Raw genomic sequence first — 26,914 nt, forward strand, 5'->3', positions numbered from 1 at the left:
TTCCATACCCACAGAATATGTGGACATCAAATGTCTGTTGTTGTGCTGAAGGCAGTTTGTCTTCCATGTTTAAATTCAGACTCTGTGTGGTTGTTTTCAAACCATAGTAAAATGCTGACAGATAGGAGGCATAATATCGCAGAAGAAACCTTTAAAGTTACGACAATTCTTGATTTTGAAAAACTTTGAAGAGGGTATTGCTGCAAAGTTAACTGATTAGACTTAACAGGTTTAATGTAAATGATTTCTTTTTGGGTAATGTAAATAAATGTGATCCATGATGTGAATAAATAAAATGTAATTAATTGGCATATTTTTGTTTTCAACATAGCACAGAAGAACAATGAAATAAGAAAAAATAAGAACATAAAGTACTTCAAAAAGAAGCCGTCAGAAACTAAGACCATAACTGACAAAAAAGACAAAATCTGAAGCAAATAACATAAAAATTGGAAAAAATTAAAACCAAAATTGGCAAAACCTATCACCAAAGCTGACCATACAATCAAACAATTTTTTTCCTGTCCCTAATTATAAACTGTTACTGAATTCAGCCTGAACAATTTTGCTGTAACAAATATATAACACTGCCAAAATGTTATCTGTTACTCCTGTCTCGATGCACTATCTTTGTGCTTTGTGAACATGCTGTTTTGTATTGATGGAGTCAGTCATCACCAAAAGTATCAACAATATTCTCAAAAGCTTTGTTTTCATCTACAGTGAAAACATGCCACAAGGGTGATTAAATGAGAACTGAAGAAAATGCCATTCAGTTACCATATGGTATGGTTTACATTTTCAGGTGCCAAAAATGTCTAAATTAATTTTTAAAAAATGCTAATGTTTGTATAAAATGTGGGTATGTCAAACTACAGAGTGACTTTAATATTATTGAGTTCTACACCAAAAAAATATTGCACTCTTTCAGCCGTCAAGAGTTGGCTATAATACCCCTTGAACAGTTGGAAAAAAGGAACATAATGAGCAAGACTGAATGTGGAAACAAGATACTCTGAACTTCAGAATTTTGGGACCATAATGGGTGAAACTGAGGACAAGAAACATAAATGCCATAACAGTGTGAACACAAAGCATTCAACAAATTAAATAAGTGAGGAAGAGAACCAGTAAATAAAATCTATTCTGATATGTCAATAAATGAAAAATTTTCCACATTTCAATAATCCACCCAGAGCCACTCTTTAATAACAAAAACAGTATGTACTTCTGTGTATTATTTCTTAGCAACTAATTCCCCATTTGTTAACAATAACTGAATTAATATATTTTCTACAGTTATGTTGGGAGTCACATTATGTACTGTATGATGTGCATAAAACACTGTTCAAATTATAGCTCCTGTCTCAAGTCAAGAAATCAATACGAAATAAATAAAACCTTGTTCAGTAAATCTGAGCCACACTTGGAAGCATAAAAGACAATTACAGAATGAAAATGAAATTACGCAATGTAGCACATGACAAAATTCATCTCATATCAATAACAGTGCAAGCAGGTGTATGGTAGTTGGAGCTGAATCTCACAGGCATGTTGTTTTAATTTATTATTTCTTTGTTAATAATTTTATTTGCACCAAATTTTGCTGGCAATATCAACATAAATTACTGAATGTAACTGCAACTTATAGCATTGTATGACACACAGTTCAGGAGATACGAGTCTATGACTATGGGCCAATGCCCAAGTGAGACCCAAGCCTGTCTCAGAATTGTAAATCTCAATCAAACAGGAATGTATGGCAGTAAGAAGAGAAAGGCAGCCTGACGAACGACTTCCAAAATCAAATACAATTTACAGAGGGTTTGTGCATCACACTATCAGGATGAAACCTCGCTTTCCAGTCAATACCATTTTACATATCTTTAAGCACTTTTTAAATGTATGTCTACAATTCAACAAGCAAATTAGTCCTCCCACCACAATATCTCCCTCATCACAAACAACAGGCAGTTAATATGATAAAATACACTGAGGCAACAAAAGTCATGGGATACTTCCTAATAAAGTGGTGGACCAGCTTTTGCCTGGTGTATTGCAGCAACTTGATGCAGCACAGACTCAAAAAGTCGCTGGAAGCCCCTGCAGAAATACTGAGCCATGCTGCCTCTACAGTCGTCCATAATTGCGAAAGTGTAGCCAGTGGAGGATTTTGTGCATGAAATTACCTCTAGAGAATGTCCCACAGATGTTCGAATATAAGTTGGGAAATCTGGGTGACCAAACCATTACCTCGAATTGTCCAGAACGTTCTTCAAACTAATCACAAACAATTGTGGCCTGGTAACATGGTGCATTGTCATCCATAAAAAATACCATCACTGTTTGGGAACAAGAAGTCCACGAATGGCTGAAAACGGTCTTCCAGCAGCTGAATAAAACCATTTCCAGTCAATTATTGATTCAGTCGGAGTGGAAATGCCTGGGCATGCCACGTAAACACAGCCCACAGCATTATAGATCCTCTACCAGCTTGCACAGTGCCTTGTTGACAATCTGGGCCCACAGCTTCATTGTGTCTGCACCTCACTCAAATTCTACCATCAGTTCTTATCAACTGAAATCAGGAATCATCTGACCAGGCACAGTTTTCCAGTTGTCTAGAGAGGCATTGCAGATGAAGTTGTGCTGCTAAAAAAGGCACTCACATTGGTTGTCTTCTGCCATAGCTCATTAATGCCAAATTATACTGCATAGTCCTAACTCATTCATTCGTCATACATCCCACACCGATTTCTGTGGTAATTTCATGTAGTGTTGCTTAGCTGTTTGCACTGACAACTCTATGCAAAAGTCGCTGCTCTCAGTCATTAAGTGAAGGCTGTCAGCCACTACATGTCTGTGGTGAGAGGTAATGCCTGAAATTTGGTTTTCTTGGCACACTCTTCACACTGTGGATCTCAGAATATTGAATTCCCCACGAATTTCAAAAACGGAATGTCACTTTAATCAAGCTCCAACTACCAATCTGCGTTCAAAGTTTGTCAATTCCCATCACGCAGCCACAAAAACATCGGAAACCCTTTTATTAATCACATGAGTAAAAACGACAGCTCCGCCAATGCGCTGCCCCTTTATACCTCGTGTATGTGATATTACCACCATCTGTACATGCACATGTCACTATCCCATGACTTTTGTCTACTCAGTATGCCAAAGAACAATTTCTGCATAAGAGGATAACAACTAGCAAGAGCATCACATGGAGAAAATGTATTTCTCTGAAATAAAATATTATTTTTACCATAAAGTTATCAAAATACACAGGAATGTAAGCAACTGTAAGTTATAATAAATTTAAAGGGACACTTCTTCTGGTCAGCATTCAAAGCACAGATTAATGCATCACATACTTTGTTTAGTATTCAATAGCACATTCGAACATACCAGCACTCTCTAGTGATCTGCTCTCACGGGTGGTACGTCTCGATTCTCGAGATTCCCTGGTTACTGCAGATGACGAAGGAGGAGAGGCTGTCGAACGTGACTCAAATTCACGCTTTCGCACAGCCACATTTGGTACACTCTTCTTGGCAGATAGACGAGCCAATTCACTGCGGTACAAGCTGGTGCGGTCCTCCGCCAGAAGGCCTTCTTCAAACTGCCTTGCTCGTTGGTAAACAGGTTGTAATTCAGGCTCAGGAGAAAGCCTTTGCCATTCCGCCACATTTTCCTTCTGCTGAGGTTGCACTTGTTGCATACGTTCACAGGACCTCTCACGCCTAGGTCCATCCTCTGTGGGTCTTGAAATGGATCTAAGGAAACAGTGAAAGTGGGACAATAATTAACCAACGTTCTTCACTGAATAATCTACAGCCATAAAATGACACTGTATATTTCTACTTAGTTATTCACTCTGGAGTGACTTCTTAAACTTATAGTAATGGTTTATATAAAAGACATAAAATACAAATAGCCTAGTTAATGATGAAGTTAAAATTAAGTTTAGAAAGATAAAAATTTGCTCCATGTAATAACACACTATTTTTTCATATGCTATGCATTTGAACATTTTCATTAATAAATAGTGTTAACCTGCAGTTGTGCACTCCATTTTAAGTTTTATTTGTTGTATATGTGCTTCTACAGGTGTATCACTTATTAAATGACTTCATTTATCATGCTACCCATGAAATAGAGATGTATCTACTAACCAGAGCACGTATCACTGTTAGTGCCAATCAGAAGGAAATGAGAGGTAAATCTATCAATTGCTGTAATTTAGTTTGCAAATTTGTAGAAGAATATAGCCAGTCGTGCTTCTCTTAAATGTTTAATTGTTCGATTTTGTACACAGTAGAGGTAAAACTGTCATCAAATCATAGGATGGTTTGAGCACCAATGTTTTTATTAGGCACGGTCTTATTTGAGGTGGTATGCCCTTGCCTTCCTCCCATGTTTCAAATCACTAACCAGCAAGGTGTGGGGATGGGGAGAGGGGTGCTTCAGTCAAATTTTGACTCCAAACCACAGTGCAACTAAGCATCTTTTCACACACATAGATCACCATAAGAAAAGAAAGACATGGGATGTAGTGTGGGATGGCTATAGATGGAGAGGGAAATAATCAGTGTTCAACACCAGCTGTAAGTTGTACTGGTTATGATCAGCCAGCTTTGAGAAGCTGTATAGCGCTTTGGCAGTAGCAGAGTGTATGGATTGCTCACTGCAGCAACTGAAGAGCACAGGCATTGCCGACTTGGCCATTGTACCTTGTGAAGACAACATCTAGGCACTCATCATTCTGCCAACAAAATAAAGGGTGACAGAAATGAGGCTGAAAAACGATGGTTTCAATGTGAGGGCCTATAAAGTTACCACGAGCCCATTGCATTCAAATGAGGAACTGCGGAGTATCTATAAACTGCATGTTGCCTCGTTTTTGCTTAGATTAATGTAACAGCACTACTGAGATACTGAGAAACTCCCTGTAAAGGAAAGCCAGTCTTTTTGACCAGCCATATCAAAAAAAGGGGATACACCTTTCTGGGCCAGAAAGACTAAATGTAAATTTAATCAGATATTATAGAGAACATAATAAGGTCCCAGAATTATTCACCACCGACAATATTAAAGTTTATGGTAAAGATAGTTTAATTTGATATTAGTGATAGTGAAATCCAATGTTGCACATGAAATACATATGAAAAAGAAAAACTGAATGACAATGTGGCTTATGTTTTTCTGTCAACAACTCTGACAAATGTAGTAAACAATATACTTATGGTGGTTCTCAATAACATTACAAATACAGAACAATGAACAAAAGCAGACAGTGGGCATACAGTCTACATTACTTTAAAGTAACTGTTCAAGTAATGAATAACTTACTACTTTCCTCTTTAAATCATATTAGCTTCCAGAATGAGATTTAGCTTTGAAAGATGATAACTTAAAATTTTCACTAGTGTGTTTCTTTAACATACAATCCTGTGTCTAGTCCGTGATTTGTTCACCTCCCCATCTTTCTCAGCCATATTTAAGTTCTCTACTGCCACACAAGTGTGATCCATAAACACAATCTATAAAAATTACTTTAAGAATAAGACAAGGCATACACTAACTGTATCAGCCACCAAATAATCATACACTGTGTTGATGAATAACTAAAATCTGTTTTAAAAAATGAGGTATAACTGAATACGTAATTTCTTTGAAGTCTGTTAAAAAGCTTTATCACTTATTTTCAATATGCAGTTAAACAACAGGTGATGGAAGGTGTGCAACTTACCTCTGATCTGGCTGCTGGAGATTCTGGAATGCAAATTCTGACTGAGAATTGGCAAATTCTCGTCTGCGGTCAATGGCAGGTATGTTTTCATGAATGCGTGTCAGTGTAGTCACAAAGGGTGTCTTGCCCGTTCCAGGTCTGTTTGCAGCAGGAACACTTCTCACTTGAGAATTTGCACTCTCAATGGGCACCACAGGACTGTACGGTAGCTTTGCACTGAGAGAGTTATGTTGTGACCTATTTACACTCCTGTCCTCACACGGTTCAGATGACGCTCTTTCAAATGGCAGTCTGTGCTCTGCCACACTACGGTTACTGCTGTCCTCACTACCACATGCCGAAGACTGCCGCTCAGCATCCACATCAGACTTAACACGACGGAGACTCTGATGCAAGGGTCTCACATGATTAACTCTTGCACCAGCGGTTCTCACTGGGGATTCCTGTCTTTCATCACTAGGTGGAGCAATTTGTGATGGTAGTGACGAAGCAGAATTAGTTGGTGGCCACACTGGACGTTGAAATTTCTGTGGTCTGGCATAGAATTCCCTAGCAATAATTGCCCTGCTTTGTGAATTCTGGGCTGCAGTCTGTGGATGATTTTGGTAACACTGATTTTGCTGCTGCTGTTGGTACTGAAGTTGCTGCTGTTGATGAATTTGTTGTTGGTGATGGAGGTGGTGTTGCTGCTGATGATTATGATGGAGCAGCTGCTGTTGCTGTTGTTGTTGCTGCTGCTGCTGATGATGCTGTTGCTGATTTCTGACCACATTTTCAAGGACACTCCATGAAATGGGTTGATTAGGCCGCCTCAAAAATTCTTCTTTCTGCTCAAAGCTCTTCCGTATCCTGTCAATGATAATTGAATCATCACTGCTGCGTCCCCCTGTAAGCGTAGATGTAGATCCGTACAGGCTGTCTTTACTATCCGAAGGTGTAAGATAGTCTGTACTTGGAAGAGAGCTAGATGACTCTCTGCGACTGCCTCCTCCACCCCCTCCCCCTCCCCCTCCGCCATCTCCACCGTCCAGGCTTCGCCGGCAACCAGGCAGTTGAAGATAGCTATCCTGACTACCGAAATGCTGACTTTCTGGAACTTGTGAGGAAGGATTCTCTGGTCCTACCCTGCTGTTTGTTGCCCTGTGGAAATAAAGTATTCATTAAAGTTACAGCAAGGACCAAGCAATTCAAAATGGGTGAATTAATTACAAGAATATTTTAATAACTGTATAAGGAAGATCAAGCATCCTGGAAACTGATACACAAAGTGACGAAGAAAAGATAATGAACAACAAAAAGGTACAAGAAACTGATATGTCAATAACCTGAGAAAAAGAGATCTTTAATGATATTCTGTGAGACTCAGACAACAAAGATGTAAAGGCACTGACAGGCGCAATGTACACACAAAACCTTGAAGATGAACTGACAAAGGTAAGCTTTGAATGTGACTTTATATTACTATTCAGGACAGGATCAATGGGAGGAAAGGTGGTCTATGAAGTTATTGAAGTGAACCTAAATGTTAGAACAGCTCTCATGAAATGACACAAAGTATATCTCAGATTTTGTTCAGTTTCAGTGAAAGACAACTTAGTAGTGACACGGTGCGTGAAATGCCAAGACTTTAGTCATCTGGCAAAATATTGTGATCAACATGCAGCGATTTATGGACACTATGAGGAAGGAAGTCACAGTAGAAAAAGACAATAGTAAAATTGTGTTCATGTCGTATAAATATACCGAACAGATCAGCGACAGATTTATGAAAGTATAGGGAATGTGACATCTCTGCAGGCTGGAAGAGCCAATGACTTGCTACACCTGGTAAAGAATATGTACCCAAAAGGAGAGTATATTACTTTTCCTGAACCTGGTATCATAGATAGGATCCATCTTAAAGTGAAAAATTTGCCAACAGAAGTGGAACACTGATGACTCTACTGAAACAGGTTTCTGCCAGCAGGAATTAATTATATACCTTCAATATGCTGTACAAGCAGTCTGTCATCAAGGATGGTCATGTAGCATGGGATTGCATTCATCCTCAATTAACGTAAATATAGTACAGCTTAATACCATCAGATGTGCCAGTGTACTACATGAGAATAGAAAAGTGGCAGAAGAGTTTACTGTTCTTGGAGACAGGAAAGGTTTAAAATATGTCAAAAACTGTCCAGACAGTCTTCCAAGGGCAACGTCCTATGGCAGCAATAATACTATTTAACAAGGCCACTGCAGCGATAAAAATTTGACAGTATTGTACGGAACATGTAACCTGTGTGGAAATGTTAAACAGAAAGTAGAGTTACATCCTTATTTCCATGTATTTTCAATTTAGTGATGATATGGATGAGTATCAGCTATGGGTAAAGGATATTGGTCACCTAGAGAAAAATAAGCCTCTTGCGTCTACATCACTGACGCAAAAGTGAAGTCAGTGTTGTGACGTAGCCGCCTATTGATTGTGGAAGGAAACCAGAAGAAACCATCATAGAACTGAACCTGAAGGAATTGAACACACCTCACCATCTGCCACCCTAGGAAGGGAGGATTGGAGCATTGTCACAGACAGATGTCAATCTGGCATATACAACAGACGCATGCCATGTGAAATGTTGAGCATGAAATGACATCGCATCATCATAATATCACACACTACATCACCACTAAAAGGGAATTCCAAACACTACCAAAAATGTGCTTGCAAGGCCCAAATACAACGTCAAGGAGGCTGTGAAGAACTAAGAAGTGTGTTTCAGTGTCTCAGAAGTCTATTGCTCATCAATTATGTAGATTTTAAAGTGCAAGAAGTGACAGTAGCTATACACAGAGAAATGGAGGTGTCAAACCTACCAGGAGAGATGCTTCTATGGGAGCACCTTGCACCTGGACCAAGGCATTGCATAAAATTGAGATGAGAAACAAGAAGAGCCAGAAAGCCATGCCACAGCAGTGTGACCAAAAAGAAAGAATCCACAGGCTGCATACATACAGGCATGTTAAACAACGTTTTAAGCAATAGTCATGGGAAATAAAAATGGAACAATGGTAACAATTTGTGGAGATTATCTTAAAAACAGTTCCCTGGGAGTAAAAAAAACCATTCTACAAGAAAACATGTTCACCAATATAATTGCGTAGGCTTCCGTGACCAGAGTCAGTCGACATAAAAGTTTTCTGGGTATCGTACCATGTCATAATGTAAAAAACTACTGCTGCTGGAGAAAAACCACGTTTCAGCCACAGTTGCAGTGGCCTTCTTCTGGGTCTACTGGTCAAGAACAAGGCCGCTGCAACCATGGCCGAAATGTTGGTTTTTCTCCAGCAGCAGTAGTTTTATACATTATGACGTGGTACCATACCCAGAAAACTTTTATGTCGAAGTTCACCAATAGTCTAGTCCTTGCTCAAAAGAAATGATAGGATGGTAACAAAGCTGGTAACAGTCCACTGCCCTGCTAACTGAAACAGTGAATCCTAACAATAAAGGAGATGAGACAGAAGACCAGCACAGGTTAAGAACAATTATGGGAATGAACATCGCAATTTTGATCATCATACAGATGAGGCAAGCAGAAAAGGTACAATGGTGGGCAAAATTATAATGATCGAAAATAAGCAATTTTGACTCTCACGAAAACAATCTGAGCATACCACCAATTTATTGTAGCGTCAGCTGTATATGGTACAAGCATTTGGAGTCATAGATGTCAGCTTGGAAGCCATCTTTGTTAGTCAGAAGAGTTCAAAGAGGAGTACCATTAAGTTTAACAGGTGGCTACTTTACAAAACCAAATTATGCACTGTTAGTAATTCTAGGAATATGCCCACTGGACATGGAAATCAGGTAAAAGGGGACCCTATAATGGTTCAAGAAGGGCACTCAAATGAAAGTACAAAGGATACTTGGAAACAGGGACCAATATGAAAAAATAAATACAAGATCAAATATTTAACTGTGGAAAAATGAGTGGGCACTTCAGGTGAAAACAGGAGAGCAATGAATTTCTCCCTAACATCTGAGAGAGACTAAAAATGAAATTTCTTCACCTGTCAAGTGGGCTGATACATTAACTGACCAGCCGTGGGCCATAAGCTACACATCTGTACAAAAACAAAAGGCAAACCAATGACTGTTGCACTGTGGACACTCCGGATAACATGTTGAGAAACTTCGTATTCTACAATTAAGCAGTGGGTAATGGTTGTCAGATATTAAGAATGCTGGGTCCCAAAACAGCACTGAGGAATGGGTCAATCTCATGCATGTTGGATAACACTGCACACACAGTATCCAGGACGCAAAGGACAACTTCATGAAGCATTCAACCGCATGTCAACATGCTATCGGCTTGGCTTGATGATATACTCTACAGATGAAAAGGCAACTGAGGTTAGCAACCAGTGAATGTACGAGGGTTGACTGAAAAGTAATGCCTCCACCTTCATAACTCTTCAACAGTTGGTAGCATTGATACGCGGCAGGTATTGGCTTGTTCCGTAGCCTCTTCTCTACAGCTCCAGTTGCTGGGACGCCCCATCATTGAACGGTTGTGTTGTTACAGTGTAAAGTGTGGAACACTGCACAGACGGTCGGTCAATGCGATTTAAGCAATGTGCGGTCATTGAATTCTTGACAGCAGAAGGTGTCACCCCAAAGGAGATTCATCAGAGAATGAAAGCAGTTTATGATGATTGTGTTGATGTGAGTACTGTACATCATTGGGTGAGTAAGTTTAAAGATACTGAGGTGGTAACATCTGACCTGCGTTACAAACAAAAAGTTGGACGTCCTGTGACAGCAGCCACCGAATTTCACAAGCAAAGTGTTGACAGACTGATTCAGGACAATAGTCGTATCACTCAGAGAGAAATTACAAGCACAATCGGCATTTTACAAGAACATGTAGGTCACACTATTGCTTTGCTTGGCTATCAGAAGATCTGTGCACAATGGGTACCCCGGATGCTGACTTCTAAAATGAAAGTGCGCAGACTTGAAATTTGCCAGGAACTCCTCTTCCAGCTGTTCCCGATAATGAAAGACGATCTGCGGGGACATCATTATGCTTCTGATGAAGATGTTGAGAGAACTGAGAGACCGTGGTTGCAGAAATAGAGTGTAGACTTCTTCCGTGACGGCTTCAGAAAACTTTTTCATCATTGGCAGAAATGTATCCAACTGGCTGGTGATTATGTGAAAAACTGAATATTGATCATTAAAGATCACATTCTATGGATTATTTCTGCATTTGATTTATTAAAATATTCCCATCCAAACCCAATAAACAAAGATGGAGGTATTACTTTTCATTCGACCCTCGTAGCAGTTTTTCAAGACCTTCTATCACATTGGTGCAAGTGATCATGGAAGTGTGGATTCTCAGATGTTTCACTGAATTCTGGAATCACTTGTTACAGTGACATGCTGCTCTATGCCCAAGGAAACCATCAGAAAGATTGTTAATGCAGGCAGTATGAGAGTGGATTCAGTAGTGGAAACAAGCATCTACAGTTTAGTTGCCCCCTAATAACCAGGATCGGTAGTAGCAATGTGTTTACAGTAGTTTTGTAGTGGTACAAAGTAGTAATAGTATTAGGTTTAGTGATGTTCTCAGTAACAGCATTTTTAATTTTTTTGTTCTGTTTGTACTTACCAGCAACAAGTAATCAATATATACATTTTTATTTTCTCACGAAAATGAGGGTTTTATGGCCTTTGTTACATTTCCAGATAATAGTCTGTAATTGTGAAGGATAAACAAATAATAGAAAAGTAAATTTTATTTATTATTCATGGGGAAAGTTCAAGTACAGAAGAAAGGCAGAATTCCTCATTGCCAGGGAACCTTATGTATTGGTTTCGCAAGTAACACAATTCATCCATAAACTTTTGCTATAAAAGTGACTCATTGAATGACTGGTGTGAAGAGGTAGCAAACTGATCAAGCACCAGAATGTTAACCAATTTACGTTAATTTACCGCATCATAATGGAAAACTAGAGGATAAAAACAAAGTTCATTTATGAATGGATGAAAATTCAAATTTCTTAAGAAAGGTAAGCAGACGTTATTTCATGGTAGGTGTGTATTGCATGTAATGTGCTAGAGGAGGAGACAGTACTTACAGTTTAATACAATATCAACAGGGTATTAATGAAACAGAGGTTAAACTGGACAAGACTGGGAGAAATTACAAGTTATTCTCTTTTTTTCATGGACAAATAAAGTCATTCACTTCAAGTGTTTTAAGGAAGCCATTGACAAACCTACCCGAATTTGAGGATATTGGTAACGTCCATGACATGCAGCTACACTTGAAAATAACATGCCATAATACAGTCTAAAAGAAATTAGTGTATGAACGATCAGCTTTATAACTTTACAAAATCAAATGTAATTGAAAAAACCCAGTAACAGGCGGCTGTAAAATACTTGTGATCATTTTATTATAAGTTACTTTTATGATATTATGTCCTGCGTACACACCTGTATCCACCCCAGTTGTCTGCACTAGTGCGACGCTCTGATCGAAAAGGGCTATGGTCACGGTCACAGCCCTCACTGGAACGTCGACTACGGAAGTCAGGATCCTGTTGCAATGGGCGGTATGGTGGAGGGGAGGCATACTGCCGCAGCGGTGGAGCCGCCTGCTGCAGCATGCCACGGCCTGGTGAGTGCAGCCGTGATGGCCGCCGGTTTGTCTCAGGGTTGTGCGCCGTCTCACCGAAGTACTGCCAATAAATATGTAGCAAAAGCTAAACTGCATTAGGAAGTTAAACTGGAATTATATTTAGTTTAATGGAGATATTAATTTTAATGTTCACAGTACAAATTCTGTAAAAACACTTTCAGTTACTCATTCAGAGGGAAAATCAACTGGACAACATTTTTTTAAGTTTTCTGTTGAGAGTTGGAGTGAACGGCATTACTTGAAACATAATACACCTAATACCACTTAAATAATTTTACTAAGGTGTCAAGTAAAAACAGAAAGCACAAACATTAAAACATTGGAAACTACAACTTCCAGAATCAGTCAAATTGTTACATGTGCATGTGAAACCACCATCTAATTGTAATATTTATATTATATCACAGGATGTGTGTATGGAAGATGCAGGTGTTTTCATTGAATAATTATGATGCAATGCTGTATTCTGTGACTCAAACTGAGAAAAAATTTACTCCAGTCAGAAAATCAGTAGTTCAAAACAATTCTGCATTACATGCATTGTGGATGTCATTCACAAAACAAACAAACACAGATTGTTACAGATTTAATAATCTAAGAGCACAATCAGTGTTCATTATGTAATGTACCACTCTAACAAAAAACTACGTTTACAGTTTTTTAGGTTCTGTCACAGGGTTTGCTTTGTTTTTGTAAATGCTGGCAAGCTACAAAACACTTGTAACAAATAAAAAGAGTAAATGGCAATTAAGGATTTTCAGTGGTTTGACTGAAAGACAGATTCATAAGACTACTAATGCCTGTGTATTTTTTAATTTACTGTTTTTGTGTGTGGACTGCAAGTGAGCACAATAAATTGCTTGAATGAAAAAATGATACCAATCATCCACTGGGCATCTGATAATAGAAACACTGCCAATACAAAGGACAGAACTATCTTGTATTTGCGCACTTTGGACACTGCACCTTATAAAGCTGCTGTTCTCACAGATAATCCAAACCCCGATTTGTGCATGTAAGCCTAGAGAGCAACAGCACTAGTAAGTTGTTAGAATAAGTGATGACCAGATTGTTCAGTTAAAGGCTGGGGCATATAGTGTCCTCTGAAATATGATTATACACGAGATGGCTATCAGTAAGAATAAATGTCTATAATCAATAACAGCCTATGTGTAAGAAAGTTAAATTCAATTTCCTGGTCCACACTCTATCCTGATTTAGGACAACAGAGAAAGGAGAGACCCACGATACAGCGAATAACAAGTGTATAATGGCAGGGATGTTACGACATGTCACGCTAGAAGGCAGGTGATGCAGCGCCTTTTAGCAAGTTGTAAAAATGTACTTCTTTAATGCATTTGGGGGGGTGCGGAACACAAAGAGAAGAAATTTGCCTGCCCTCTCCCCCTCCCACCTCCACAGACATGGAGGGGGAGGGGGGGATTCCTGTAAGGACAATGAGACTGTAGAATGATGACGGTGAAGCATATTTGGAGATAATTGGAATCTTCAAAGACAGCGGTCAGGTTTATGCTTGTTCTGCAAATGTAGGTCATGCATTCTCCGACAGCCAACGAGTGTTCAGTAGTGTGCTGAGTGCCCTGCTGTGAATTTCATAGCCAATGTGAGCATTAAACATAACTGTAGCGATGTATTTAGTGAATTTTTATTCCATTTGTTGCAATCTGTCATCGCCAAATGTTGTTGTAAATGACAAATTCTACACAAGCAACCAAGAGATATAATTGGTAGGAAACCCGCTTTCTTCAAATGCAAAGATGTGTATGCGCAACATACAACTGTCACTTGGAACCAACGACTATGTGAGTCGTGCCTGTGCCTATACCTGTGCAAACGGCAATCACTCGTGAATCTGACTGTAGCGTAACATGGCGATCAGGGTGGAGATGGGTCGAGACACGACCTTGTTGAGATTGGTGTCAGGACTGTGGGATCAAAGGATGGGTTACACGAGCGATTCCCATGTATGCAAATCAAATAAGAATCTTTTCTTGAAATCAGGCAGATGGGGGAGGGGGGGAGGCAAGGGTGGTGTCGAGGAATAGCACAGGCTGTGAAGCAGTCACTGACATCAAGCATATTGGCCAATGACTATTCATATGGGTGGACGGCTAATACTGGTCACATCCATATAAAAGCCTGCACATAAGTAGTGTATAACATGATTAGTTTCAGTGTAAAACCTACACCCACACTTTCTTCTCTGCTGTCTGATTCCTTTTCTGTTTTACGCCCCTCCCTCCCTCCCCCACAACCTACTCTCGTGTGTGTGTGTGTGTGTGTGTGTGGGGGGGGGGGGGGGGGGGTGGTGTCATTCACTAATTGAAGAAAAAAGATATAGTACAGTGCATTCATATTCAACCACTTTAATCACAAACCAGCTGCAGTAGGTCGTTTTCCTTAGGCACGACAAGCAGGTGTAGGAAGTTTCCGCTGTGTTGTATAGTCTGCACCACCTGCGCGTAGCTACAGCCTGTCACTGCCAAACCATTCACACTGATGATGCGATCCCCTGCAAGACAAAAATAGCCAAATTAGAACATAACAAAACCCTTCACACCCTTATAAGAATTATGAAACATTACAGTTTTTTAAGATGGCAGTATTTTACAGCTTTTAAATATTTTTGAAAACTCTCAACTGGCACAATACTGTAAATACCAGATTCAATCACAGAATACACTATCCTCAGATATAAAAATTACATTAATTATGGGCAATGGATCCAAACACAACAATTTGTATCTAGATCAAAGTTATACATTACTGCATCAAAATTAGAGTATACAGGAAAGTAAATGGCTTATACATAGATAATATGTTAAAAGGGCAAATTCCACTATGCTGTGCAGTTTTAGCTGTTTCTCAAAGTCAATGACACTAATTAAACTGTGGCAGTGCTCCACAAATCCTCCATTTTAAAGGAAGATATGAAAATGTAATTCAGTACTTCAACTTTTGCTTTGCTACCCTCAATTTCGGTTTTTGATTCATCAACAACTGACTTTTGTGCCACTGATAGATTTTACATATATGCAGAATTTATTTGGGTTTCGAAAGAGATCTTTTGATAAGGCTCTTCCACATTACCTGTTGAAAGTTTCACGCACTGCCCATTTAATAACCAACTGCATTTCATTTAGCATCTCTCTATATATAGCCCTATACTTTCTCTTATGCCTATAGTGCAGTGGCTGTGGCTTCTTTACAAAGACGGTATATATATTCCTTTCATCATGAAAGGTTCGATTAGCTACATATCTATCCAGTGCTTGGTCAAATATTCTACAAAACTTCCTAAAGTTTCTGAAGTCTTACTTTAGATATGGCCTCAATCTGCATTATTGAATGTTTAAACAATGGGAAGTAGAGGATGGAATAATGACAGTATTATGAAAAGGATAAATCCTATTCACAATATAGCGGAGAAGTTGAATTGCAGACAGGCACAACAAAGAGACTGCTAAAAAAGTAAGCTTTCGACCACAAGACCTTACTCTGTGTTGGACAACATACGAGGTATGGTCAAAAAATTCTGGAACTTTGTCCACAAAATTTTTTCTATGTTTACGCGTTACTTATTTTGCTTGTCTCCTTTGAAACACTATTCTCCACAACTGAACATCGTTTGCACTTCCCGAAGCAGTCGTAGTACACTGCTTCCTCAATTGCCTATCTGGGAATTTTCTTTTATCTTGTCTATTGTTGCAAATCATCATCCTTTCAATGAGTGTTTTAACTTTGGAAATAAAAAAAAAGTCTGCAGGGGCCAGGCCTGGAGAGTATGGAGGATGAGGCAGCACAGTGATATCATTATTTGTGCAACAGTCATATAACAACAGGGATGAATGTGCAGGTACGTTATCATTATGCAAGAGCCATCAACTGTTTCGCCACATTTCAAGCCATTTCCATCTCTCATTTTCTCGCAGGTGTGGCAACACATCCCAATAGTAACATTGATTAGCAGTTTGTTCCTGTGGCATGAATTCATGACGAACTAATCCTTGAAAATCAAAGACATCTATCAGCACATCTTTGACCTGGTGAGCCTTTTTGGGCCCCGAGAACCTTTCCTGGCCCATTATGCAGATTTAACCTTTGTCTTATCATCATAACTGTAGACTCATGTTATTATGATTCTCTTAAGGAACATCTCGATCTCATCAGTGTGATGCAAAAGCTCTTCACAGATTGCAAGACAAAGGTCTTTCTGATCTTGACTCATGAGCTGTGTGACAAACTTGGCAGTAACACAATGGATTCCAAGATGTTGTGTCATGATTTCATGACATAATCCCACTGAAATGTTACATTCTCCTGCAATCTCTTTGACAGTCAGTCTTCGATTGGCATGCACAGTTTTGTTGATTTTCCTGACATGAGCGTCACTAGAAGATGTGAAACAGTGTCCTCGATGATGGTCATTTTTTATTTCTGTTCGGCAAATTTTAAGCTATGTGAATCAATTGTGACACCAAGTACGGCTTAAGCATTCATCACTGTTGGCTTTCTGCAGCATTTGGTGTATCTCTGTAAAGGTTTTCTTAAGTTTCACACAAAATTTAATGCAGACACATTGCTCCTCTAAACCTGCCATATAGAAATTAGAAAACCATGCGACACAATATTGTACTCAATACAGCACTGGATAATAACTAACAGACATAATACAATGACACATTAAATGCAGTTGTGTGCAGGTGTGTGTGTGTTTTAACTCAGAAGAAGGCCTTTTTGTTGAAAACTTGCTTTTTTAGCAGTCTTATTGTTGTGCCTGTCTGCAACTCAACATCTCCACTATATGGTGAGTAGTAATCTATCCTTTTCATAATATTGCCAGAGGAACTGGTATAGGCATGCGTATTCAAATACAGAGCCTTGTAAACAGCCAGAATATGGCATTGTGGTCGGCAACGCCTATACAAGACAACAAGTATCTGGTGCAGTTGTTAGATCGGTTACTGCTGCTACAATGGCAGGTTATCAAGATTTAAGTGAGTTTTAATGTGGTGTAGTAGTCGGCGCGTGAGCAATGGGACACAGCATTTCCGAGGCAGTGATGAAGTGTGGATTTTCCCGTACAACCATTTCACGAGTGATGGACAAGACTGGTGCTGTATTTGTAGCATAGTTAACATAAAATCTTACGGGGATACCATCTGGGCCAGATGCCTTCCTGGTGTCAAGGATCTTAACTGTTTTACAATCCCAGATACACTGAACAGTATGTCAGCCATCCTTGTGCTTGTTCGATGATTGAAAGGGGAACTGGTGCTGCAGTCCTCTACCGTAAATGAGTTTTTGAAAGCTAGGTTTAGAATTTTGGCCTTCTGTTTATCATCATCCTTTACATTACCCGTACGGTCAGCAAGAGAAGGTATCGAATCATTTGTAGCGTTCATAGATTTTACGTATGACCAAAATTTTTTGGGATTATTTTTAGAATCTGCAGATAAAATATTGGTTTAAATTTGTTAAAAGAATATCTCATTGACATTTTGACAGCTGCTTTCATTTCGCATAATTTCTGTTTGTCATCAGGGCAGTGACTATGTTTAAAATGACCAAAGATGCTCAATATCTTTGTGTCCCGCGGTGAATGTTTAGAGCTGACTATGAAGATATTCATTAATGACACTTTTATTTGCTTTCCCAAACAAGAAAACTCTACGCTGCTGCCATTTTTTTTTTTTTTTTTTTTTTGCAACTTTGACTGACCTAGAAACCACAAAGACATTATGGTCGCTAATACCTTCTTCTAGATTAACTTCCTCAAAAAGATGAGATCTGCTTGCCACCAAGATATCTCATATGTTCCCATCTCGAGTTGGTTTTCTAACCAATTGCTCAAGGTTGTATGTTGAGAGTGCTCCTAGAAACTTCTGCCCGTTGTGATAAACGTGTAATTTTCCAAGTCAATGGATGCCAGATTTAAGTCTCCACCTATAACTAATGGATAATTTGGATATTTATTTCCTATGTACTCAATACTTCTCCTGAAACGTTCTGTGACATTTGTTGCGGATGCTCGTGGTCTCTAAAAACATCCTAATACAATGGTCAATCCTTGTCTGATTGACAGCTTTATCCAGACTATTTCACAGTCCGACCCAGCATCGATCTCAACTGTGTTTAAACAGCTTTTAACTGCAATGAACACACCACCTCCCATAGCATCAGTCCTATCCTTCCTAAACCCTGTCCAACCTGAGTTCAAAATTTCACTGTTATTTATGTCTGGTTTCAACCAGCTATCGGTACCTAAAACAATATTGGCATTACTACTGTTTGTTTCGCAGAGTAACTCAGGGATCTTGCTACAGACACTTCGAAAATTTACTAACATGAGATTTAGCATACTTAAATCCTTTGGAATGACCTGTTTAGGCGAACTAAAAATTTTTACTATTGGCACACCCACATCAGTGTCATGAACTGGTAATTTTTCAGTCCAACAGTTTGTTTCCCATGGGGAGGAACATAATCTAAAAAACCCTCTGGTTTAGATTCTCCACTCGACTCCAAACCAGAGGACCCTGGTTCACCCTGGGTACAATGCTGCAGATTGTCAGCTTGGCTTCCACTCCTCAAGAGATGGAGGCCACCTTCGCCAATATAGCCAGCTGTCGAAAGGACCCAAGGATATCCTTGGAACCTCGACGATTGGCATTGTTGGTGCTGACATGTGCAACAATCTGCAGCTGGCTGCACCCCGCACACTCCAGAGCTGCCGGAAGAACCTCTTCCACATCCTGGACTAGGACCCCCAGCAAGCACACCGAGTGAATGTTGGACTTCTTCCCTGTCCTGGCCTCTGCGTTCCTGAGGTGCTCCATGACCTGCCTCACATTGGAGCTCCCAATAACTAACAAACCCCTATCCCCACGTGCCTGTCCGGACCTCAATGAAGGAGCAGCCACTATCCTGGCAGAAGGGGCATTCTGATCCGGCTCAGGCTCCCCCCAGCATCACGTATCACAGTGAATCTATTAGCAAAGTGCATGGGATTTGGCAGAAGCCTGTGTCCCCCATGCAGACTTCGCCTTGAGGCTCGAGATCTCAACGCAGTCCGCCACCCACAATGAGGTGAAAGTGGGCCGGCTGGCTCAGTTTATTACTGGAAAACTGATAAATTAAACAGGCAAAATTGGTAAATTAATTTTTCTTGTGTTGGCAACCTGAGCCTCACACAATCGTCACCATCTTTTGTTTAAGCACACTGTTGTAGAAACCACATTAGTTATGTTATTTCTTGGATTTATGTTTGTTTTAGATGACAGTAAAATTATTTTCTCGTAGATAATTTTTTAACATCATGCCATTTGGGGCTGGAATAAAAGCAGCAGCAGAATGGTCAGAGGTTAAATATGATAAAGATAAAAAGGAAGATTTTTGCAAGCACTGCAATGTTGAGGTCAGTAACAAAAGTGGAAGAATAAAAGTCATCACAAAAAGAGCACTAAGAGAAACAACTTTTCAATTCCTCTGGAAATAGATATGTGATTCAGCTCTAGAAATGTGCAACAATTTTAGTCCTATACTGGAAATGTATTTTCCTTGTAGCTATTCCGTAGCAGCTGTAACAGTGGCACACAACCAGTAGCTCATGGCAGTCAATATTCAACTTCAGCACCACTGAAGAGGAAACAAACTAGCTTGGGGAACTTTGTAATTAAAACTAGTCATCAGCAGAAGGAACAACAGGATCTACTGATGGCAAAGTTCTTTTATTCTAACAATGTAGTCTCCAATGCAGCTTCAAGTAAAGAATACAAGAACATGACTCAAGCCCTGTGACGTAGTTACACTTCAAATTATTCAGGATATTATTTGATAAAGTTGCAGATAAGGTTGATGCAAATATAAAAATTTAGCTAAAAGAGCATAATAGCAACCAGTATCCATATATACCAACAAGTGTTTCTATTAAATGCAACTGATTGTGCAGCCAACCAAAAGAAAGCTCCATTCTGTGCAGAGTCTTTGAAAAATTCAATTAAAATGTATGAAGACAATTTTCAGAAAGAAGTATTTGCTGTTTGCATTGATAATGAAAATAAAATTACAAAAAGGCAACAGTTTTTACAAGGATACCTGCCTGACTTATTAACATATGGTTGTTCAGCTCATTACCTTAATCTACTCAAAGAAGTAACACCTATGTGTGTAATAGAGCATACTGATGAAGTTCATAAGCACTTTGGGAAGCACCCTCAATTACACGGTTTGTTAGATGAAACGAATGGTCTTATGCAGCAACTCGCAAATTCCACTACAGCGACTCTCAAATTCTACTGCACAGAATTCCCAGCATGATTTTCTACGCACCTTTATTGATAATTATTTGAAATATGTAGAAATTGTAACATAGCATTCTGAAGAAGACCTTGTAATATTATTAAAATCTTGGATAATGTTATAAATTCGAAAGACACCACTTATCTTCTCTGATGACTGTCAGAGGTTTGTAGAGTCCTGGACCTTCTTCATGCAGACAGCACAAATATTGCACAATCTGCAGTACTATGGATCAATCTGTTTGGAAAACATGATGCAGACTCAAATGAAAAAAAGGAACTAGCACCAAAACCCTTTCAGTGTAAGGTATAAGATTCAGATGGAAAAGATTAACTGCTAAACAAGAAGAAAGTGCAGAAAACTGGCTCAGAGATGCATCCAGGGTGGACTGTAAGTGTTAGGTCTGTCAGGATTGCTGATTCTGATTATTTTCCTGCAAGTAAGTTTTCCGATGCAATCGTAACATTGTTGCATCCAAACAAACACTGGAAGATAATGGGGTTGAAAACGGCATAAAAGGAAACTTATCAATGAGATTTATTACTCTAGTTAAATGCTTCATTTATTGCTCTGCCAGCATTGCATCCATTGTCAGACACTTTTCGACCTATGGGCTTGTTTGGTCAAAATAAGAAATGATTCAGGAGAGAAAAAGAAGAAGAAATTTCTGTATGCTTCCAAAGAGGGGCTAAATTGTACTTTATAGTTCTTACAATTCTAACACAAGTTAATAGTTTTTTTCTGGAAGTGTAAATGTCATTTACAGTGTGTCTTACATTGAAAGTTAAAATACAATGTTAATAAAATATATTCTTGTGACACTAAATGGTTATCTTCAATAAAAGTGATGGCTCTTTTTAATTTGTGTAAAACTGCCTATGTAACATTTTGTATACTCATTAAATTTTCACAATTACATACATGTATTTTATTTTTATTTCTTTTTTGGTGCTATTTATTTTTTTTTAACCCTCATGGTTTTTTTGGGGGTGGGGGTGGGGGGGGGGTGGAAGGGGGGTTGGATTATATTACAACAACCCTGTTGGCAAGCCTCCCATAAATTGTGTTATATGAGCTGAAGTGCTATTTATGACTGTTTCCGATTCTGAGACTTTGTTGTGAATGCTTCAGCAGTTGAGCATTATGACTTTAATCATCTCCACTCTCTGGTACCTTTCTTTGGGTACTTCAGAACCCTTTACGGCCGCACTGCACCCTGTCAGTTCATACAGCCTGCAAGCAATGGTTCAAATGGCTCTGATCACTATGGGACTTAACATCCGTGGTCATCAGTCCCCTAGAACCTAGAACTACTTAAACCTAACTAACCTAAGGACATCACACACATCCATGCCCGAGGCAGGATTCGAACCTGCGACCGTAGCGGTCACGCAGTTCCAGAATGAAGTGCCTAGAACCGCAAGGCCACACCGGCCGGCTTGCAAGCAATGGTGTGGTGCATAGGTGAATTGGAAAAAATGATTTTTTATGCCTGTAGCAGCATGGGACATTGGCACCTCATACATAGTGGCACCTTATCAACACCCTGGTTGGTCCTACACATCCCAGTTGTCAGTCTCATTCCCTCTAGATTGTAAGTAATACTTCAAATCTAGCAGTATAGCGGATCCATAAATTCACTTGGGTTCATATGAAAGACGGTCTTTTACCTGCAAAGTTTATTCCTGGTCCTGTATCAAAAATCTTCAGAAGATTTAGTCATCGTCAGTGTTTCTAAATACTAAAGAGTCAACAGGAAAGCTATGTATTTCTTCATTTAATACTGTTTCACTCCTGTATTTAGCATATTCTACATTTACTGTGGTGGCTGTGCCCTCCAGTGATACTAACACAAGTTACAAAACTTATTAGAAGACAAACAAAATCTGTTTGTTATTACTATAATAAACCACATTTAATTCTGAAAGCACATATACCTGTAGCAAGGCCTGCGGCATGAGCTGGACTGTTCTCATATACATTCTTCACAAATATTGTGTCCATGGGCTCATCAAGAGCAGCGCCATGGTGCCCATGCTGTACACCCAATCTTTTCTCACCTTGCAGCACCTACAAAATTATAAACTGTATCAACACTCAAAACTGAAACGATGTCTTAAAAACATTAAAATGAGTATTTGCATGTCCACTATCAATCACTCTACTTAGCCCAACTTTTAACATAGCAAGAAGTATAACACAACACCAAAAATGGAATCTGAAAAACAATGACAGGCAGGAAAGTTTAAAGAGAAAGAATGATTAGCATTTAACATCCCATTCCTGGTAGGGACATAAGAGATAAAGCAATCACAAGACGGGACTGGCCTCGGAAGGGGCATGAAAGGCATCTAGTCAAAGGAATCATCATCGTACTTGATGTATGTATCATAGAAAAACTGCAGAAAACCTAAATTTAGGTGGTGGGACCCCTCTCCTCCCAAATATGAGCCCAGCATCTTAACCTCTGAGCCACATCACTGTCAGGAATATTGTATCAGTCAGTCATGTGCAATGACATGAGAAAAAGACACTATCAGCAGGTAACAGACAATATTGCTATAGATGAAACCCATGCTAGGGAACAGAGACAATTGGTGCACTCAACACCAAAATTTCAATGAACTGCTTATACCACATCCACTTAAAAAAAAAAAAAAATACATTTAAGCTATCAGTCAAAAGGCCTTATTTGTAATAGAAAAGGCCTTTGAATCGAAAGCTTCAATTTATAGCAGTATTTTTGTTGTACCTGCCTGTGACTCAACATCTCCTCTGTAGGGTGAGTAGCAATCTACCCTTTTCATAACATTGTCAATATAAAAGAAAGACTTCTGCCCCGTGGAAATTTTGTAATTATAGTTTCTTTGAAAATACTATATCTTCAACAATTGCTGTTGTCCTCTTTGGTTCTGTACACTAGTTTGGCCGATCTCCATGCTAGTTTATCTTGTGCGAGCCTCTTCATTTCTGAATAACTACTACAACCTATATCCACTCGAACATGTTTACTGTATTCAAGCCTCTATCTCCATCTATAATCTTTAAACCTCAATTACTTCCATGCTATCAGTGCTTTAAAATGTTCTTAAAAAAATTCCTATTTCAGCTATTAATAGATGCCGATGTTTGGGGCAGTGACAATGTTTGAAGCACAACCACAATTGTCTTGAAATAACAGAATTGTCTCGAAATATTGCACAACCCAAAATACATCAATTTGAAAAACTATAAAGAAAACATGTCATTCATATGTGGCAACTCAACTCACTGTGTATGACTCAGGTGGATAGACAATGAAGTGCCTGAGAGTGAACCCAAAGCCATTCTCACACCGTCTCAGGAAAAGACTTCTAGGTCCTCTGAAGCTGGGTATGTCATGCCTTCTGCTCAATGGGGACTGTAACAAACAAAAAAGTCAAAATGTGAGTCACCTACTTAATCAGTAACTGACAGTAAATTAACACAAAATTCAGTTAGTATAGTGTGTACATTGAAGTGTTTCAATTTACGGTATGTTTTTATAATATTGTACAATGGCATTTACATTTGTTCATATTCCTCTGGTTTTTATGATTTATTCGTTAAGGACTCTAGTGACAGCACTGTAATAAAGCACTACACTTTTCCTTGGCAGAAAGTTCCTGACACTTTTCTTTCTTAGATCCCAAGACTGTTTAGGTGTAAAATGTTTGGTCTAATGTTCTGTCTGCACCATATCCCATTTTCACCAAAATACTTTTCTTAGGCAGTAGCATACTACTTTAACAAAGTAGTGTGTGATAACTTGGAACTAATGCTACAAAAATTTCAGTTCACAAAGAGTTCAAACAGCAACTTTTATTTTATTTTGTTTTGTTTTATTATTTATATTGTTTATTTATTACTCCATCGATCCAACTGTGATAAACTCACAAGGATATAGTGTGTGTCAGTAAACAAACAATACAAAGGTAGTATTAAAGCAATCAATCAGACAAAAGTAATACCACATGTTTGCTATACACATATGTGGTAAGAGTGACAGATTACACCAAACATTACACATAGAAAGTGAAAACAAATTAAAAACCAGTGAAAATGATTACGAATGTTACATGGGTATGGTACCTACATCATGGCTCAGACTTAAACAATGGTGTATCACACTCAAAATATCTGGTCTGCAGACCTAGGTGGATTTTTCATTGTGGCTAAAATACTCTTCTAAACTGTAAAATGATCTTCCCAGTAGAAATTGCTTCCGATGCTCCCTAAAGGAGGAATGGTTATCAAATTTGTTTTTAATATCGGGAGGGAGAGCATTAAAAACTTTTGCACCAGAGAACTGCACGCCCTTTTGCACCATGGTCTAGTTTTTACATTCATTTTGGAAAGCATGCTTTCTCCTGGTATCATATCCATGGTATTCACTATTTCTTTTATGAAACTCAGTGTTATTGTTGGTGAACCCCATAAGAGAAAATATGTACTGGGACATGACAGTAAGAATTTTTAGTTTCCGGATTAGGTTTCTAGAACTACATCTGGAGTTTACACCGCTCATTATTCTTATAACACATTTCTGGGCCAAGAGTATTTTCTTTGCTAGTGTTTCGTTTCTCCAAAATATAATACCATACGTTATAAGAGAATGGAAATATCCATAGTATGCTACTTTCATTGTGTGTACGTTTCAGCTCAGAGAGATTGGGTAGGGCAAAAATCGATGAGCTGAGTCTCTTCTGAAGATTTGTTATATGATGAGACCAGTTTACTCTGGAGTCAATTAAAACGCCTAAAAACTTTGTTGATTCAACTCTTTCTATTGATCCTGTTCCACATTTCACAGTTAATTCCTCCTCCGTTTTAGCAGTTGCAGTGAACTGAATATAATTAGTCTTATTAAAGTTCAACAGGTGTCCATTGAAGCTAAACCATTTCACTAAATCAGTAAGAACATTTAACATATCCTTGAAGATCTTCACATGTATGACCATTAATCACAATGTTGGTGTCATCTGCAAAAATGGTAAAACATCACTGAAACATTGTACATTGAGGTAGATCATTTATAAATATGAGGAATAGTAGAGGACCAAGAATGGATCCTGTCAATAATTAGGAAAACAAATAACTTGTTATAAAATATTACCATAACAGACACTATATATATTTTTTTTTAAATATGTTGGCTTAACGTGGTAAAAAAAACTCCTCTACATTAATTTTGAATCATCACAAAAAATTTACTGTTGTTTACGTAGCCTACCTTGTTTAAAGCGCTCAATTCGCAGTTTCTGCATCGGTAAACGACAGAAAAACATTGGCAGTATACTCTCCACATAAGCACTAAAGCAACAGTATATCTTAAGTATCAGCATAGTGCTTTGAAGCAAATATAATGCCAGATGACCGTGCTTATTTAAAAGTAGATTCCATCAAAATGACCGAAGGAGCAAATCGGAAACTTCGGAGACTCCACATATGGCAAATAACATCCCCGCTGTTCTTGAACATTATTTTTACGTACCTAGAACTCATGGATAGACTGTTTTGTAATAAAACGTAGTTGTCACACATCACGCTTCTAATACTGCGAGGTTTCTCAGTGCATGTACGCATGTAGAAGACAGCTGTGTGGTACTTTTTTTTATGAAGTGGGGAGCGGTGAGAATAAGCTCCGCCCTTAGTAATAGTATAGAGGGGTCGGAGGGGGCAAGTTCCACCCCGCTCTTGCACAGACTTATATCAAAAGTTATGGAAACAGAAGGAAGAATCCGATTAACACGAAGTTGCAGCGAGCTGTACATGGTGCACATGTGCAAATTCTCGCGAAATTCAAAAGGCGAATTGCACTGATCGGATACTTGAAGATACTGAAAAATTCATTCGCACGTTCGTCAGAAAACTACGATGAAACTCCAGCCCACCTTCCGATTTAAGCGGAATTATTGAAAAACGACCTATTTGTTGAATACAAGATGATATATGACTCCTCGGAACAAAACTGTATTGACTAATGGTGTTCAAGCTGGTCAGGAGTGGCTCATTGTCGCTTTTGCTCGCTTTGATTCTGCGTTATGTTCATGGGCAACTACTTTGAAAAATTTTGGATCGTGTGATTTTTGATTGCATATCGAACTTCTGTGGCAACACAAGG

At 38.8% G+C, this 26,914-nt stretch overlaps 1 protein-coding gene across 1 annotated transcript in view; it reads right to left on the bottom strand.

The window, feature by feature from the left end:
* LOC124606066 overlaps positions 1 to 26,914 on the bottom strand; it is a gene marked incomplete at its 5' end in the record, with an annotated part of 619,082 nt that overhangs the window by 109,458 nt on the left and 482,710 nt on the right. Inside the window, 6 exons of the mRNA XM_047138029.1 lie at positions 3,409 to 3,776; positions 5,753 to 6,892; positions 12,246 to 12,490; positions 14,850 to 14,983; positions 22,710 to 22,842; positions 24,044 to 24,172. Coding sequence (XP_046993985.1) covers positions 3,409 to 3,776; positions 5,753 to 6,892; positions 12,246 to 12,490; positions 14,850 to 14,983; positions 22,710 to 22,842; positions 24,044 to 24,172 — 2,149 coding nt within the window. The remainder of the gene's footprint in view (positions 1 to 3,408; positions 3,777 to 5,752; positions 6,893 to 12,245; positions 12,491 to 14,849; positions 14,984 to 22,709; positions 22,843 to 24,043; positions 24,173 to 26,914) is intronic.

The sequence above is a fragment of the Schistocerca americana genome, chromosome 3 (genome assembly GCF_021461395.2).
Source record: "Schistocerca americana isolate TAMUIC-IGC-003095 chromosome 3, iqSchAmer2.1, whole genome shotgun sequence".
In the NCBI taxonomy this organism is placed as follows: Eukaryota; Metazoa; Arthropoda; class Insecta; order Orthoptera; family Acrididae; genus Schistocerca; species Schistocerca americana.